The sequence below is a fragment of the Taudactylus pleione genome, unplaced genomic scaffold (assembly GCF_031769625.1).
Source record: "Taudactylus pleione unplaced genomic scaffold, aTauple2 ptg000179l, whole genome shotgun sequence".
Classification (NCBI taxonomy): Eukaryota; Metazoa; Chordata; class Amphibia; order Anura; family Myobatrachidae; genus Taudactylus; species Taudactylus pleione.
Genome location: NW_028284581.1, coordinates 19,695,001 through 19,713,641, shown reverse-complemented (window position 1 = coordinate 19,713,641; position 18,641 = coordinate 19,695,001). Strand labels below are relative to the sequence as shown.

Sequence of the window (18,641 nt, the reverse complement as noted above, 5' to 3'; positions counted from 1 at the left end):
TGATATATAAACTTATCTAAGTAGTTTACTTATGTGCACTGTATAAAAGCAATGTTTCCAGTCATCTCCATTAACATATAAATGCGCTTCGGTTTCCTTGACTACAAATGATACCAATAATGTGCTAAGAGGTGGGCTCTGGAATTAGGCACACAAATATAATAGAATAAAAGATGTTATAAGAATGTTCAGACAGTGCAGACCATTATGTATAATTAATGTTAAATACAAATCAAGAGTAATATATTTTCTACAAAAATGAGCTGACTCAATTTTCTATGTTATCAAAATGAAACACACTGCTCTGCCTAGTATTTCTCCTGGGTGTCTTATCCGCTATATTTGTATTTAACAAAAACTGTTTGTGTAGTATTTTCTTTTACAGCAAAATGTCAAAGGGAAGTCAACTTTATTTTACTATAGTAATTATCACCTTTTCAGGTCATTTGAAAAAACATTTAATACAATATGTATGTTTACCAGTTCATGGTATTGCAAAATAGAGTTAATGTGTTTGAACCAACGGGGAATGCTTCAGGATTTTTTACCCATTATGAGAGAGACACTGGGGTAGTTGTAGATCTGTGTAGCTGGAGTGAATGAATGAGAGAAGAGGTGACTCCATTCCTGAATGTCAGTTCAAGACTTTTGGCCTCCCACCCCCATAGGCAAACGCAGGGGGTTTTTTCGGCTGCCTGGAAACCCCTCTCACCAGCCTATACCATGACCACAATAGAAATAGTAATATAATAGAAATGTACTATCGGTGCATGTTCTTCTCAGTATCACAAATGAAATAATCAGCACCACCAGTGGATATTTTAACATGTATCAGCCAATAATAAATAACCTGTGCACCAACTATGAGATTTGGAAAACATGCACAGTTAGGGATGTGATCACTGGTCCTGTATATGCTGGAATTATGATACACAATACACTTTGTATGACACATATTAAAGTTGGATAAGTGCTAATTATGCCCTCTTCATGGACTGGCCACACTCACTCTAAAATCAAGCATTTGGAAACCCCCTTCTAGAAATCCTGCGTTTGCCACTGACCCGACTATACTAGGTGGAGAGGAACGGAGCATTAATTAGATTACAGAATTGTGATGCTAAGGGATATATTTACTAAAGTGACAGTTTTTAGAAATGGAGATGTTGCTCACAGCAACCAATCAGATTCTAGCTATTATCTTCTAGAAGGTGCTAGTTAAATGTTAAGTAGAATCTGATGTGTTGCTATGGGCAACATCTCCATTTCTAAAAACTGCCAATTTAGTAAATATACTCCCAAGTGTTTGATTGACAAGTGTCATTCGGTTTGTTCTATGTCAGTCGGTAAATATACGCTGAGACTAAGTATTATACTATATATGGATATAGACATACAGTTTATTGGCAGAGATAAATGATAATGACCAAAAGAACATGCAATTCAAATGAATTATAATTAAACAGACACAATTTAAAGTGATGAGAAATACTACGCTTTGAGTGTCAGAATCTTATATGTCTATATTTTTAGTTCTGTCTGAAAGGGATCCTTGTCAATCATCAGTGTCCGTTATCAATCATCAATGTTGATCTCAGAATTCCGATAACCAATAGACAATGCAGACCTGAGCGCAGGTTACATCTTGCAAGTTTCTGTATCAGTTGATCCCCATGTAGAAAGAAACAATACCCACCTATATACTTTTTCATCTCTATGTTCACCCTTCCAATATAACTGGTTAGAACTGGTATAATGTCCCATAATGATTAGCTTGTGTCCATTATGGGCCTGATTCTGAGGCTGATGTATTTTCTGTTATGGACTCAAATAGTGAATTTTACCATACAGCGAATGTGTTGAAGCATATTTATGCAATTTTGCATACCTACAATTGAGTTAAACAGGCCTCATCGAGTCGGACCGATCTCTGTTGGATCTCACTTTGCATGAAATGGGCTGAAACTGGACGACAACTGGATGGCTACACATTATAAATGTTTCTCAAGGATGTGTCAGGTAAGAATGGGGAAGTGTCTCTCTGACTGATCTCTTGCACCTAGCATGGGGCAGTCAGAGCTGGCCCTAGGCATAGGCATTTTAGGCAAATGCCTAGGGACATCTGGAATGCATAGGGGCATCCCAAGCCTAGGACCAGCAGCAGATTGGGACACTGAAACGGCGGCGGCTACCGTGTGGTGCTTTCACTGATTCTATAATGGTATGCGCGGCTCTAGACTGCTCCCCGACACCTTCCTTGAGATGTGGCAGGGGGTAAGGTGGAGCTTATGCCGCCACTTCAGCTACTGCTAGCATCTGGGCCCCAACAGGAAGCTCCACCTCTCACCCGGAACTGCAGCCCCGTATCGCCTTCAATTCTACTACTGCCACCACTGGTACTCACTTGCTGGGGAGTCAGGCAGTTCTTCTTATATCGCCACTGACTGCACCACTGCAAGCTGTACTTAACTGTGCTGGCTTCACTCTGCAAAGCTCCTGGCCACCACTGTTGTAAACAGGAAAGCTCAATTGCCTACGGAAGCTTGTATACCCGAGGGACCCAGCACGAGGTACCCTGTCCTCCAGCCCTGAGAGAGAGCTGTCCCTGCTCAGTTGTGCATGTGGGGCATCTAGAATCTCACCCACCCTCAGTTAATATGCAGCCATCTTAAGGCACTGCCACTTCCAATTTCTCCATATTTTCTAATAAACTTCACTATAAACTGTAAATATGTACACATTATACTTTTATATTTGTGCACAATACGTAATATTAATAAATAACATTTACAACATATGAATAGATATTAAATAAATTCTTTAACTCATATGAATTTGCTGTGCAGTGAAGGGTGCTGTGCTGGGAGAGGGGAGATGTGGTGGGTGCAGTGAGGAGTGCTGGGAGACAGGGGTGTATCTAGTGATCCAAGCACCCCTGGCAATGTAATGGACTGGCGCCCCCCACACCCCTTTGCAGTGCCCCCAATAGTAATTCCCTAGTAGCAATCCCCCCTATGCTGCATTGCCCCCAGTAGTAGCCCCCCCTATACAGTGCCCCCAGTATTAGCCCCCCTATACAGTGTCCTCAGTAGTAGTCCACCCATACAGTGCCCCCAATAGTAGACCCTGGTAGTAGTCCCCCCATATACAGTGCCCCTAGTAGTAGTCCCCCCTATATAGTGCCCCCAGTAGTGGCCACCCCCCTAAATTGCCCCCAGTATTGGCCACCCCTATACAGTGCCCCCAGTAGTGGCCACCCACCCCCTAAATTGCCCCCAGTAGTGGCCACCCCTATACAGTCCACCCAGTAGTGGCCACTCCTATACAGTGCCCTCCAGTAATGGGCACCCCCCCATAAAGTGCCCCCAGTGGCTGCCACCCCCTATTTAAGTGCCCCCCCTGTAGTGCCAGGCTTACACACACAAACACACACACACAAAGAACAAAAAAAAATTCAACTTACCTGATCCCCGCTCCTGACGCGACCGCCGCTGTCCACTCTGAGTCCCGGCCGCTCTTCGCCTGGATGGTAGTGACGTTATGACGTATGACATCTCTCCCACCACATGCTGCGGCGGGAGCTGGCACACGGAGCTCATTAGTGAGCTCCAGCCAGCTCCCTCTGCAGACGACGCAGCAGCAAATGAGAGTCTGACTGACTCTCATTAGCTGGCTGCTATTACAAACACACAGCTGCAGCTGGTGGCTGTGTGTTTGTAAACGGTGTAGAGCAGACCGCTATCACTGCGGTCTGCCCTACACTTGTGGGGCCGGGGGACTTGTCCACCCCTTGGCTACTGGTGGCACTGCAGCCCACATCACTGGACCCCATTTCTCTGCAGGTCCCTACTACTACCATTGGCCCCTCGGGACCTGTCACCTGATCCTCAGCGCTGCTTAGAGATATGTCACTGGCAGGACACATCTCCAGATAATACTGCAGTTTCTCTTTTTTTGCTTCCAGCGCTGCCACAGGGGTTGCTGGCTGAAGTGGCAGTATACGGCTCACTTCAAGCCCATATTTTTAAAGTGTCTATCCTTTTTTATGCTAAACCAGCTTGGTTTAGCCTTTAAAAGCATTGCACTTTAAAAATACAGGGAGACTTGCATATATCCCCGCAGCTTTAGAAGTTCGGAGGCAACTACATTTAGTCTAAAGCGTCTGTATGCAATGCCAGCAAGTGGTTAAACAATGAAGGGAAGGGGAAGGGGGCAATATACTCATAAGGTGCTGGTTCATCACACTGTCAGTGGGAATGGTAAGGGTCTGGCTGATGTACACTGCAAGCACATCACATGAAGTTTCCTAAAGCAGAGTTCTGGGAGGGGATGTAAATATAATAAAGGAGAACTTTTGTTCCCAACACACAGTGACATATGATAATTATTACTGTGGGTAAAGAACCCTGTAATTCTGTTAACACTTCCCCTGCCAGACAGTAGCACCTTCTACATCAATTTAATTGGGTCAGCCTGAGGGAGCTGCAATATAATACCATGTCAAAGGGTAAGAGGGACTTATTAAACCATCACACAACAGAGCTGTGATCCACATACACAGAGATAGGACAGTGACAATCATAGCACAAGGGGGGGGATCTGTACTGTGCTGGGCCGAAGAGCTTACAGTCTGTTATACTCTGACTTGCTGAGAAATGTACCCACATATACTGTATAATTTTGAAATTCCCCACAGCTGCTATTCTACTGCAGCAAGAGAGCATGATAAACAAAGATGAATTGTTCTGCATAGGCGTAACAGGAGAAAGGAGCTTGTACTCATGATGCCTCTGATCACTGCAGTTCTCCTCCCCCGTGAGGAGCCAGGCAGGGGCGACACTTACCTTACCTCAGGCTGTGGTGGTAGTAGAATATGAACAGTATGAAGGAGCCAAGAAATGTGGACTGGTCCTGGTCCATCACCTTGCTTCTCCTCATGTTGCATAGAGTCAGCCCTGTCTGAGTGTGTACAGAGCACATGCCCACTGAGTCACTGCGTTTAGCCTGCACTCTGCTTTCACGAAGTGATCGGAGGATAAGGAAGCCTCCGATCGCTTCAGAGCCAGCGTTCCCAGTGATGCACTGCACAAGTGACATCATGACATCACCCGCGACGTGAGGAGCCTGCACGGCCGCGACTGCTGGATCAAGTCAGATCCAGTCAGTACGGCAGCGGGAGCGGCAGCCCAGTCAATGGCCTCGTGGAGTCAGGTAAGTAGGGGGCGAGGGGTGGGATACTACTACTACAGGGGCACTACTACTGCAGGGGAACTACACAGGGGCACTACTATTACTACAGGGGAACTACTACCACTACAGGGGAACTACACAAGGGCTCTACTACTACTACAGGGGCACTACTTTAAAGGGCACAACTACAGGGGCACTACTTTAAGGGGCACAACTACAGGGGCACTACTTTAAGGGGCACTGCAAATGGGCAACACTATGGGGACACTGCATATGGGCACAACTACAAGGGGCAATACATATAGGCTCATCCACAGGGGGCAATGTATATGGGCACAACTACAGGGGGCCCTGCATAAGGGGCACTTCTACAGGGGGCATTACATAATGGGCACTGCTACAGGGGGCATTGCATAAGGGGCCCTGCTTAATGGGCACTGCTACAGGGGGCATTGCATAATGAGCAGTACTACAGGGGGAATTGCATAAAGGGCACTGCTACAGGGGGCATTGCATAAGGGGCACTAGTACAGGGCATTGTATGAGGGGAGGGGGGTCTATACTGAGATGGGAGAGGGGTCAGTGAAAGAGCAGGTCTGTACTGTGAGGGGAGGAGGGGGGTTCTGTGCTGAGAGGGGTCAGTGATGTGAGGAAAAAGGGGGGCTGTGATGTGAGGGGGAGGGTTAGGTTTAGGCTGCAGGGAGGGTTAGGGGTAGGATTAGGATGCTTACCGTCAGGTATCGGTATCCTAACCTTGTCGGGATGCTGGCATCTGGATCCTGAACACCGGCATCCCGTACCCAGCCCATACATACATACATACATACATACATAGCCAATGTTTCAAGGCCGAAGTGAACCTTTTCTTGGGTGCTGTACAGGGGAATGAATCAGAAATTATACTACAGTGCTATGGAATGTTTGAGGGAGAGGGCCCCAAAACTAGTATCTTGCCTAGGGCCCCATGAGATCTCAATCCGGCTCTGCCTGGACCACTGGTGAGTGCCGCACCACCAGTTTTTTTTGTCAACATTCTGAGCTTATCAACATTTCATTAGTATTGACATTGTCAATGTCAACATACTAAACATGTTGATATATTACATGTTGTTATTAGAACCATGTCATCATTTTCATGCCAACATTATGAATGTCAATAAAACAAACCGAGCCTTTCCAAACTGTGCAATCCTGTTTTCAAAAGCAATCATTTGATCTGTTGCAACTAATTCCTGATCTTTTCTCTCTGTTCTGTCTCTTTGGAGCAGAAATAAAGCACCCATTGTAAGCAATTAAAAGACTTCAGCTCCAATACATATTAAGAGGCATATAATTTTATGGCCATTTGATCGGAGTTAACCCAAATAGCAGGTTTATCATCTTAATAAGTGATATGTAAAAATGGTCTGGACCACCTATTTGCATACTGCACTGTATGTACATATTAATCATGTGCATCACAGTTAATCAACAGACGTATTATACAAATCTATCTTTTCCTTGAAAAAACATGTGTTTACAAATTTGCACTTTGCTAAAAAATGCCAATCTTGGGTCCCTCATGGACCGGCATCTTGTGTCACTCACCCACTGAGTGCCTGCATTACCTAATCCTCAAGTGAATCCTTATTGGTGACCACCACGTGGAACAGTATTGCACTGAGTGGTCCTTGTGTTGCTCATCTACAGGCTCCCAGTTATTATTGGAACACTGTGGTGCTAACAAGCATTATTGCAATGTGCTAAGAGTAAGGAGGCAGCCCGGTATTCATACCTATCGCTCATTTCAACCATGATATCCCCCTGAATCTGGGGCTATATATGGCTGTGGTGTGTTAGATGTTTTTAATCTGCCATCTATGTGACTGTTGCTGAGCTTCTACTCTATAAGGGAGCTCCATTTTTCTGCCCCTCCTTGCCATGTTGCTTTTATTGCTTTTTACATCGCTTGAGACTTTCTTGCTGTCATGTCACCGAAACATAGGAAACCTGCTGCGCATCCTAACCTATTATCCTCAATGCTAAACTATCTCCTGCTACTGAACCAACTTCAGATCCAGAAGATATGTCCCTCTCAGAAGCACCACTTTCTGCTAAGAACATTATAGTTATTGTTACTAAAACTTTTCAAATGGAAATTAGATCTGTCTCGGCATGCTAAGTCCTATGAGACTCTGCAGACTGTGCTGATTCATTTGATATGCAACACTTTATCTGTGTGCGACTGAGTCTCTGAATCTGTATATGAAGTTCTACAATGTATCGGCCACAGCTATTTTCATTCCAAGTTCCGTGCTTCATTTACAGACTCAGGTGCACACAGATATAGTCTGCTGGTGCAACCTAGTCGCATCTCATTGCGACACATTTTTAGCAAAAAAAAGTCCTTGTAAAGTAGCATGGGACCTGGTGGCTCACTCACGTCAGGCAAGTCACGCTGCATGGCATATTGAGGCTAGACGTATGAGGACACATCTGTATGGAATATCAGAACCATTGGGACAACATTTGCTTTAAAAACCTTCCTAAAACTTTAGCTTTTGACTCTCTTTATGCATACTTTGAAGACCTCTTCTTACAACTGGTGCAAGACATCTCTAAAGATCTACTTCATCTGAAACAGGCACATAGGGCCCTTCGCCCCAAGCTGTCTCTCAGCCAGCTTATGTGGGATGGAATCATTTGATTTAATTTGCCTTAAAGCTAAGGAACAATTATGTTCTTGGTTAGAGGTGTACCTGACATCTCTTACTCTGGGTCACAACTTAACTATTCCAGGACCAAGCTCCTTCTACACTAAAAAAGCATTGTAATCTCATTAGTATCAGAAAGGTCCTACAAACCCACTCTGTCAAGTAAAAGTGGGGCTTTCCTTCTCAACTCCTGGTCACCAAGAATGGTGTGACCCACACGATCAAGACTCCTCTAAAAGGTTATGAGCTGCTTAAATCTATTGGGAACATGAATGAACTCCCCAAGATCTTCTGGTTATCTACATCTACTCCTCAACAAGTTCAACTGCTTCAATTCCATAGTGGTCTAAGGCTTGACCTCCCTCCTGATTCAGTGACTGGTGTATAGCATGTCACTATACCACATACACTGGATTTGTTGTACGAGTATATATGTGCATATTCAGCTTTAGCTATTATTTCACTGTCTTGACACAAGCTCTATATTTTTCATATGTGTCCTGTTACTCCTATTTAGTGTTTTATTATCATTGTTTAGACTGACTAATGTTAGCTTTGCACTGGACCTGAGAGCTTTAAGTTCCTTCTCCCCTTTTTCTGTCTACACCACTAGTCCTACTATAACCACCTACAGCACTCATTATTTATTTTTCTATAGTGGTGACTCCAAGTATTAATCTATGTTTATTTCCTGTTTGTTCATTTTGTTTTTCTTCTTTCCTTTTTCTTGTTATGTCTACATCACTAGTTATCCACTAGATCTGCAGTAACTAGCTGTTTTCTATTATAATGTATGTGCCTATTATTCTCTCTGTCCTCACACCCTAAATAAGTTTAACACTGCTGCCAGATGTAATTAATAAAGATTTATTACGTACATAGGGTGTGATACAGAAAATCAGGTTGGTCAAGTTTAAACAGAGAAATACTGACACAACACTTCATGTAACGGATACTGGAGTAAGCTGATAAACAGTCTCTGGTGATAAACACAGTACTGAATGTGGATAAGCACAGGCCATTCTTGAACAAAGGGTATGTTATACAGGCTAGACAAATGGAAGTGGAATAGATACACACACCAGAGCTTGAACACAGGCATAAGTTATAGACTGCAATGGTAGAAATGCACCACAGAAATTGATACTGAAACTTGCAGATTGTAGTAAATTCAGAAATATAAGAAAATCGTGCAGAAATATAAGAAAATCGTGAATAACTGATGTGAAGTTAATAACCAAGTCCTGGAAAGCTGGTGAAATGCAAATACTGGAGATCAGGGGTGTTTTAAGGGAGGAGGGGGCCCATGTGCACTCCTCGTACGGGGCCCCTTCCTCTCTCCCTGGTGGCTGGCAGCCGACTGATGTGGCTGGCCAGCCACCGCAGAAGCAGTAGACTCTGGGAACTAGAGTGTGCCCAGAGTCTACTGCGCAGAATGCGGGAAAATGGCCGTGGTGGCCATTTTCCGGCATTCTGCGCATGTGCAGTAGACTCCGGGCACTCTCTAGTGTCCAGAGTCTACTGCGCATGTGCAGAGCACAAGGAAAAATGGCTGCAGCAGGTATTTTTCCGGTGTTCTGAGTAGCAGTGACACCAGACGCGGGACCTCGGACAGGTAGGTTTGAAAAAAATATGGGTGCAGTGTGTGTGGTGCAGGGTCCCCCTGGACCCGGGGGCCCATGTGCCCCGCACACATTGCACCCATTATAGATACTTCACTGCTGGAGATAAAGTAAAATGTCCCAGATAGCACAGGGAGACACAAGTGAAACTTGGTTGCATGGAGTAAGGATCCAATACCAGCAGACAGAATGAGAATATCATTGAAAGCTTGAAACCTGGAGCACAGTCATGGTGATTGACCTGATGATCTAGCACTTATTACAAAACAGAGCAGAGATAAATAGCCAGTCCCTAATTGCAACCCATAGCTGCTTGATTATGTAATCAGGCTGCAAGATCACAGACAGACTAGCCAGGGTAAAATGTGCTAGACAGATCTCAGGCAAAGAGTGACACCAGGGGCTAGGAGGAGGAACTGCACAGATTGTGACATTACCCCCTACCCAAGGAGCAGATTCCAGATGCTCCACAAGTTACTTCTTCTTGTTTTTTTCCCTCTTCTGAGAACCTTTAGACCCTTTTACTGGTGTCAAGATTTCCTCAAAGGAGAAAGCATGACTTGAAAATATGGGACCCCGAATCAGGATCATCCAAAAATTCACTTTCAGAGTGCGAGTCCAAATCCATCTTCAGCATTGTCTACTTACTATCTCAGATGGCATTAGAACCAGGTATTTGCAGGATCTGAACCCACCAAGTGGTCAGAAGAAGAACCTAGTGATGCATACCTGATTTTCTTAGAAAGTTGTGAATGCTGTACATGCTCTGTAGGCTTAGAACTGTAGCATCTGGGAGATGTTGTAGAAGCAGATGGACACTTAGAATACCTGGCAGCTGGCAGAAATTTTGCAGATTGGACTGCAGATGGACACCTAGAGGACAGAGCAGCAGGTGAACCAAACATCTGCAGGACTGTATTGCAGAAGGCTAAGAAATCATGAAGCATCGGAACTTTTATCTCTAATAATGGATTAGCCCATTGCAAAGCTTTCCCTCTGAAAGCTAGAAAAAGTTCACCCACTATCTGAGAAAGAGTGACATGGACCAAGGATGGTTCTTGGAAGTTCCTGGTGCAACAGCACTCTAAAGCATTGAACTGGTCAGGATCCCCATTAAAACAGATGGCTTCCAGGCATCAGCTGGACACTCTGAGGGAACCTTGGATGAACCTGGAAGGATAGCGGTCTCAGAAGACCTCAATTGAGCAGCTTACAATGGCTGGTCAGGATTCACAAATAGCTGGACAGGATCCTTGGATGGCCTCAGCTAGGCAAGAACCCCTGATGTCCCCAACTGGGCAGGAACCTTGGATGGCACTGGCTGGACAGGAACCTCAAATGACCCTGGCTGGGCACGAACCTCAGAACAGAAATCTGGTGACCCTTGGATCTTAGGCAAGGAGACCAATTCCTCTTAGACCTCTGGCAAGATGGACACCTCTTGGACCTGGACCACACCGGGAACCCTAGGTAACTGCTTGACCCTGGAAGAAAAAGCATACAAAGCATCATATGGATTGGCATCAGTGTCACTAGGGAACAAGAGATGAAACCTCAAGCCCAGAGGCAAGGGCAGACATGTCCTCATGCCTGAAGGCAAGGTCAAATGGATCCTCATGCATGAAGGCAAGGGCAGATGGGTCGCATGCAAGAAGGCAAGAGCAGAGGGGTAATCATATCCAAAGGCAAGGGCAGACGGGTCCGCATATCCAAAGAAATTGCAGATGGGACCTCATGCTTGAAGGCAAGGCAGATGGGTCCTCATGCCTGAAGGCAAGGGCAGATGAGTCCTCATGCCTGAAGGCAAGAACAGATGGGTACTCATACCCAAAGGCACGGACAGACAGGTCCTTATAACCAAAGGCAAGGGAAGATGGGTCCTCATGCCTGAGAGCAAGGTCTGACTGGACTTCATGCCCATGGGAAAGGGCTGAACTATGAGGTAACTCAGATATGGCAGCATGCTGAAAAGATGACACCTTAATAGATACAGGCAGATGAGAGTCCCTGACTGGCACAGGCAGACCACTTGGGGCAAGAAAACTGGAGTTTGGCACTGGAGTTTACCCTGATATCAGGAGATATCCCTGATATTATAAGACTACAAGAAATACATCAAAGCCCCTAGACCCCCTAACCTGTAAACAATACCCTAATGTTTTCTATTTCTCTATGACATCTGAATGAAGTAGTACTGCCATTTTGATTCATCACACAGTTCCCATCATGATTAATGACTCTCTGACAGACAGGGACACTTTATTATATTAACAGGTACTTATAATCAGTCCATAATTACTCTTGCCTAGTTTATGCTCCAGTGTACTCTCTATCCCACTTTTTATTGAATACCTTAGTTCCCATACTTTTCATACTGTAAGTCCTGTTTTTTTGTTATAATTCTATTAGGTTGCAATATATTATTCTGTTTTTCTTGTCATTCTCAATACAATCAAAACTCTTGGGTTTGTTTGTATGTATTATACTTCATAACACTACTGATTCTGTAATTTTCAGCCTATCGTCCTCTGTCTTATGTTACTATGGTTACCAGATCCCAGGCATACATATCGAGATCACAAAACTATAGTACATATATGACATTTTCGCATACTTCCTGTTATGGGTGTTGAATTTGGTTTTTAATAATCATATCTTGGTATTAACATGCATACATGAGCACTTAAAATGGCAGCATAATAATCATGAAAACAATAAATTAATGTTTATAGTCTTTTTAGACTTAATATGGGATCGGTGGTTGCAGCAGTATAAAAGCCCTGATGTTAAACTGCACATAAATAGTCTGTGAAGCAGGTGTTCGTCCTAGCTGTCCCTACCATAGCACCAATGGTATCTCGTAGTTTTCCCTCCAAGGATCCCCAAGTCTCGGCAGTCCTGGTGGCAGTGGCACTGAAAGTTGACATCAGATGCCGGCCACTTCACGTATCTAGTGGATTACCGCTTGTTCTTGTAAATTTGCAATCCACTCTCCAACACATTTCGGACCTGTTTGGGTCCTTTTTCAAGGATCGGGGTGATATTTCCTAAAGTGCTATTTATAATAAACTTTATTTAGAAAGAAATAAAACCAGAAATCCGGGACCAGAAATTCCTCGGGATTTACAGTAGGCACCAAGCATATGTTCCCGGAATTGTTGCTCAGACTTGTCCAAATACGTTGATTTCTTTCTGCAAGCACTAGTATCCAAACAGAAAAGTTTCCCCACTGTCCCAGGGAGATGCACTGCTTGCACTGAAGAAGATATGTGATTAAGGGCCAAATTCAATATGGGGTGAAAAGTCCGTTATTGGCGATAATTTTCACCGATGACGTAATTTTCGCCTATTTCCAATAACCCCGTATTCAATTTCATTGACTTTTCGCCGGTGCAGAAAGTCAATGTAAAAAAATGGGGACAATTTTTAGCATGCTTTTAGTAGGTGAAAAAAAAGTGCAGAATTGGGGTTTAGGGGTGTAGTCTTAAAAAAAATAGCCTGCACCCCTGGGTATGGTCCCTAAAAATGATGTGTTAAAAAAAAGTTTAGAAAAAATTGTGACACCCCAAAAAATTAATTAAAATTTTGGGGTTTAGAAATAAATAGGGAACACACTTCTAAATTACCGGATTGGAGTCCAGAGGGGTTCCCTTATATGCGGCAGGTGTTTTCTTCATTACAAGAGTAGCAGCAGGTGCATTTTTGCTGAATTTTTTAAAATAATTTCTGGGACTTAAAAATATGCTTGCACCCATTTTTAAGTAGCCCAAATGTGATGGGCATAGTTATTTTACCCCCAAAACCTTCTAAATGCACTTCTGCATCACCTTCTTCCAAGCCGCATTTATGCACCTGCCGCTGCTATTTAAAAACCCAACTTTCTTCTGCAGGCGAAAACGGGTGTACACATAGTGGTCCTCTATGTCTGGACATCCGATTTCGCCTATTTTGAAATTGAATACAGGGAATAGCGGGCATGCCCGCGATACTTTCCGCCTGTAAAACAGGCAAATAGTCCAGCAGGTGAAAAGTCTGGACTTTTCGCTTCAAATTGAATATGGGCCTAAGGGCCTGATTCAGACGCGCTTGCAAGCGGGTCGATGGTGGCCCAGTGCACACGCGTGGTGTGTGCACTGCGCGTGCGCAAGCCCTGGAGCGAGCGCAAAAAGCACTCACTCCGGGACTCACTACAAAAGGGGTGACTGTCGATGTTGATCGACAGCTCGCCAGATTTTGTAGGCGTGGTGGGGGGTGGGTTCACAAACGGAGGCATTCCCATGTGAACGCTTGCTGTTTGTGGGCGGCCCCACTGACATCACCAGTGATGTCAGTGAGAGAGCTTCTGGCTCTATTTGAGCCATAAGCTCTCTGGGGCTTGCGGCCACGAGACCCTAACACAAGGGTCTCGTCGCAAGCCCGATGGTCGCGATGGTCTTGACCATCACAACCATCATCATGGCCGCTCGCTATAGCTGTGGGTGGTAACCCACAGCTATGCGAGCAGCCATGAGGCCGCAACTAAAAATACATGCGCCCGCCCTGATTCAGAGCGAGCGCTAGCTTTTTGCAAGCGCCTCTGAATCAGGCCCTAAGTCTTCTTGATTTTACACAGAGACTTTTGTACCAGAGTTCACCCAATAACACAATCACTGTAACATTTCTTTAAACATTTTAAATATTTTAAAACATCAATAAAATCTATAAATCATCTTTCTAAAAAGCAAATGTGGCCTTATGCGGTTGGATGTTATAGACTTGCTATCCTCCCCCCTTAGGGGTATGAGCTCATGGATACCAATTCATCAACCTTTCGGTCACATTAGCCTTGTCCACCTCATGCATTTAGGCCCTCATTCAGAGCCGTACGCTCTGAGCAGAGCGCACGCTCTGAATGAGGGCTGGCCTCCATGAGAATGGAGCGTCCTCCTGGACGCTCGTATAGCTGTGGGTCCCCACCCACAGGCTATATGAGCGTGCAGTTTGATGGCCGCGATGGTCGTGACCATCGCGACCATCGAAACTGCGAGCCGGAGCCTGCGGTTGTTTTCAACCGCAAGCTCCGGAGTGATTTTGGCTCTATCAGAGCCAAAATCACTCCCACTGACATCACTAGTGATGTCAGTGGGCCGGCTTCTGACGGGAGGCGTTCCCGTGGGAACGCCCCCGTCAGGGAGGCACGCCCCCGGCACGCCTACCAAAGGGGGCGTGCTGTCAATCAACATCGACAGCACGCCCCCTTTGATCAGACACAACGAGCGAAGGACTTTCCTTCGCTCGTCGCGTCTGGCACATGCGCACGACGGAGCTCCCTCCGTCGTGCGCATGCTCAGTCCAGAACATCGACCCACTTGCGAGCGGACAGCCGCTCGCGAGTGGGTCTGAATCAGGCCCTTAATCTCTAGTGACTTCCTCAGGGGTGTATTTTATAGTGGCTTTCAGTTCACTTAATTTAGCTCCAATGTGTTTTCCATGTTTTTCCAGATATCAATGCCTCCAGGATTTATTGAAGGCATCTGATTAAATATAATTTCCCAACTCTACCAGACTGCAATCCTTTCTTATGGACTGAAATGGACATCTTCACATGTGCTCTGCTCTCTTGTCAGATAGTGAATGCTATGTATATATACACATTCAGTATAGTATATGTACAGTATTTGGATATTTAAATAAAGATATTTATACAAATATATGCAGAAGAATGTAGTTTAGTCACACAATGTTTAACCATAATAATTAAATTTTATTCAAGAAAGGTTAGTAAACCACATGCGGCTTCCAGCTCAATTACTAAACATTATTGACTGAATTACTGCAAAGGACAAATATTACCAAATGTATTTCTCAAAATTCTCTGCAATGGAATTAAATAATTTCAGCAACAGGTTTTACATTGGACTATATTTTACATTAATTTACATCTGATTATTATTTTGATGTAATTACTTCTATGAAAATGATATTATTGAACGGTGAAGGTGCCTATCCACTAGATGATTAAAATGAGCAATTAAACAATAATGATATCGATATCGTTCGATCATTCGATAATCGTTCAATAATCGTTTGAAAATCGTTTGCAGATTTTTTTAAAAATTGGTCTTTTAGACATCTATCATCGTGCAAACATGCTGGTCAACCCGACGATAACGACAGGTTTAGCATGTTTGCAGATGATTGATTGTGCCTACACTGAATGACTGACAAACGACTGCACGATTACAATGTCGTAATTGTTCAGTATTTTGCCTGTCTTCTAGTGGATAGGCACCTTAAAGGTTATTTAATAAAGGGACATGAATAGTTTATAAGCAACACATTTATATGTTATATATTTACAACTTTTGCAAAGTCCAGTGATTCTTATATAATAAAATGGTTTGCATAACTAAAACTACTGGACAGTGAATATGCTGATGTGCATTGCTGTATTTCACAAAGGGACATCTGCATATTTATGTACAGTATGTAATTTATGAATCACCAATTTTACTTGTTCATAAATATAATGTTGGTGTGGTAATTTGGGAGTTTGCCTAAAAATGAACACAATATATCATTGAAATATGTTAAATAAAACCTTTTTTTGTATTTTGTACAGACTGCACAAACGGTTCTTGTTGTTGTCGTGGTGTTTGGAATATCGTGGCTCCCTCATCATGTGATCCACCTGTGGGTAGAATTTGGAAATTTCCCTCTAACTCAAGCATCATTCGTCTTCAGAATTATTGCTCATTGTCTTTCGTATAGTAACTCCTCAGTGAATCCTATAATTTATGCTTTTCTGTCTGAAAATTTTCGAAAGGCTTATAAGCAAGTATTTAAATGCCAGATTGGTTGTGACTCAATGCAAAGTGATGCTAAAGAAATAAAAAGCAAAATCGAAACGCCACCTTCAACGAACTGCACTCATGTTTGACTAGGATGAAATGATCATCCTATTCATATCAGTTAAAACAGTTGAAATATTTCAAAACAAAAGGATACTTGGCTCAAATTGCAACAACATTGTCTAGTTTTAGTATAGCTAGCACCTGCTTCAGTTAGCATACATCTTCTAAGTTACATCTTCTAAGCTACTGATATTTCATAAGTTCAAAAACAAGTTAAGTGCTCTTGATCAAAAGAGTTGTAAGAAGAGTATCTTAAAAACTTTTTAAATTGTAAATTAAAATATTTTTTTATGTTTAATGATAAATCATAAAAATTGCTGTGTGAGCCAGTTTAAATGGTATATCAACATTAAATTAATATTATTGTTGCATTGTGATGTTAAACTTAATATACATTAAATGTTAAGGCTGCTGTTAAATAAAATAATGCTGTAAAGTAAAGCTACAAATATAAAACATTTTCTTAAAAGTGTGGAAATGCTGTAGTACACAATGAAGAAATTATTTTTTGTGCATAATATATATATTTTGTAGTTAAATAACTATCCAAACTACATGGGATAGTCAACCACTAATTACAGTAGATACAGACATTATTTATTAAAGCATTATTTAGATGGAATTCAAAATGTAATACTTTTGTATACCCTTTTTATTCATTTATTTTCAAGAGGAAAGTAAGTTTGAATCACACTTGAGTTTATCAATGTTTAAGTTGAGGAAATCAATAATAAAATAAAACAAGATTACTGACTAGATTTAGAAAATTCCTGTTTACCAAATAGATTGTTTATAGTATGGTAATCAATCGTTACTAAATAATAAAAAATAACAAAATGTTCCTGCCCACCTACATAATAATTAATATAATTAATTATCAGACATGTTAGCATCAAGAAAAAAAGCAAAGAAAATAAAACCTTGTAATTAACTGTACATTTCACTATTTTATGTATTTCAAAATGATTAGTTAGTTCCATAAATGCAGATGTTTTTACTTGCTAGTTTAGCAATTAGATTGTAAGGTGATATATTGATCATGTTAATAAATTGTGCTCTTGTTACACTGCATTAAATGTAAGCATGATGTTTATGTAATGTAATGCTGTACTGTATACTGGATTTTCTTTCCAATATATAGAGACCTTGTCCTGCAATGATTTGGATAAATGAAAGAAAATTAAATATAAAGCAAACTTTTATTTGAATATTTACATTTTGTTTGAATTTTTATGGGGAATATAACAGATTAAATGTATAGTATCTTTTTCCAATTTCTAATTATTCACATGTTCATAAACACTAATCACAGATGCATGACCACTTTAATGCAAACAAGGTACATTCCAAATCTAATAAATCATAGTTAATACATTCATCAATTAATATCAATGAGTATCAGTAAAAAGGAATGTACATTTTTTTCTTTATTTATACAAAATGTATTTACAGTATAGTAACAAAATTAAATCATTGCATATTTTTCATGAAACTTCCACACAATATTTATATTTTATTATATATGTTTTTATTAAAAATTAATTGAAGTGAGTTCCTCCTTTTCAGAAGCAATCTACAGTAATTAATAAGAAAATATATACTTTTATCCACAGGTCTTGTCAAATTGTATGTGCAGAAATTATTTATAGATATATATATATATATATATATATATTGTGACACAGTCAGATTAGGGGTCCCTCTCCTGGGTAGAGGTCTCCTTCCTTACACACACAGCAGCTGGGAAACAGTACGCCAGTCTGGATTCGAGTACAAGCTGGTCGGCGCCAGTCTTTATTGTGCAAAACAGAAACAACAAAAAGAAACCATAAACATAAATCCTAGCCCTGGCTGGGCTCTAACTTTACAGGTGGTTCCCTCACTACCAGAACCTGGCAGGGCCTAGTGCCCTCACCAGCAACAAAGGCACAGCACAACACTCACAGATAGGTATTTCAAGTGTCTCTGAGCAAACTCCCTGCCTGCTCTCCCAGGTGAGACACTCAGCCCTAAACAAACTAGGCTTATATTGGCCACTCTCAGGTGGAAACCCTAACAAGCCTGTTACCAGGCTGCGAGAACCAAAACCTGGAGTGGCCATGGGTGGAGCCCTCCCTCTCCTCTCACCCACAACCCCCAGGTCCCAAACTGGCTTTTCAAAAAGCCGAGACTCAAGCCTGCTACACTGCAGACTTTCTCCTGGGGGTTTAAAACACATAAGACAGGAATCTGGGACAAATGTA

General features: G+C 42.4%; 1 protein-coding gene across 1 annotated transcript in view; it reads left to right on the top strand.

Annotated features, from left to right (window-relative positions):
* GALR1 (galanin receptor 1) overlaps positions 1–16,639 on the top strand; it is a 330,830-nt gene extending 314,191 nt beyond the window's left edge. The window contains exon 3 of the mRNA XM_088475974.1: positions 16,107–16,639. Coding sequence (XP_088332100.1) covers positions 16,107–16,424 — 318 coding nt within the window. The 3' untranslated portion in view covers positions 16,425–16,639. The remainder of the gene's footprint in view (positions 1–16,106) is intronic.
* Positions 16,640–18,641: the final 2,002 nt, after the last annotated feature.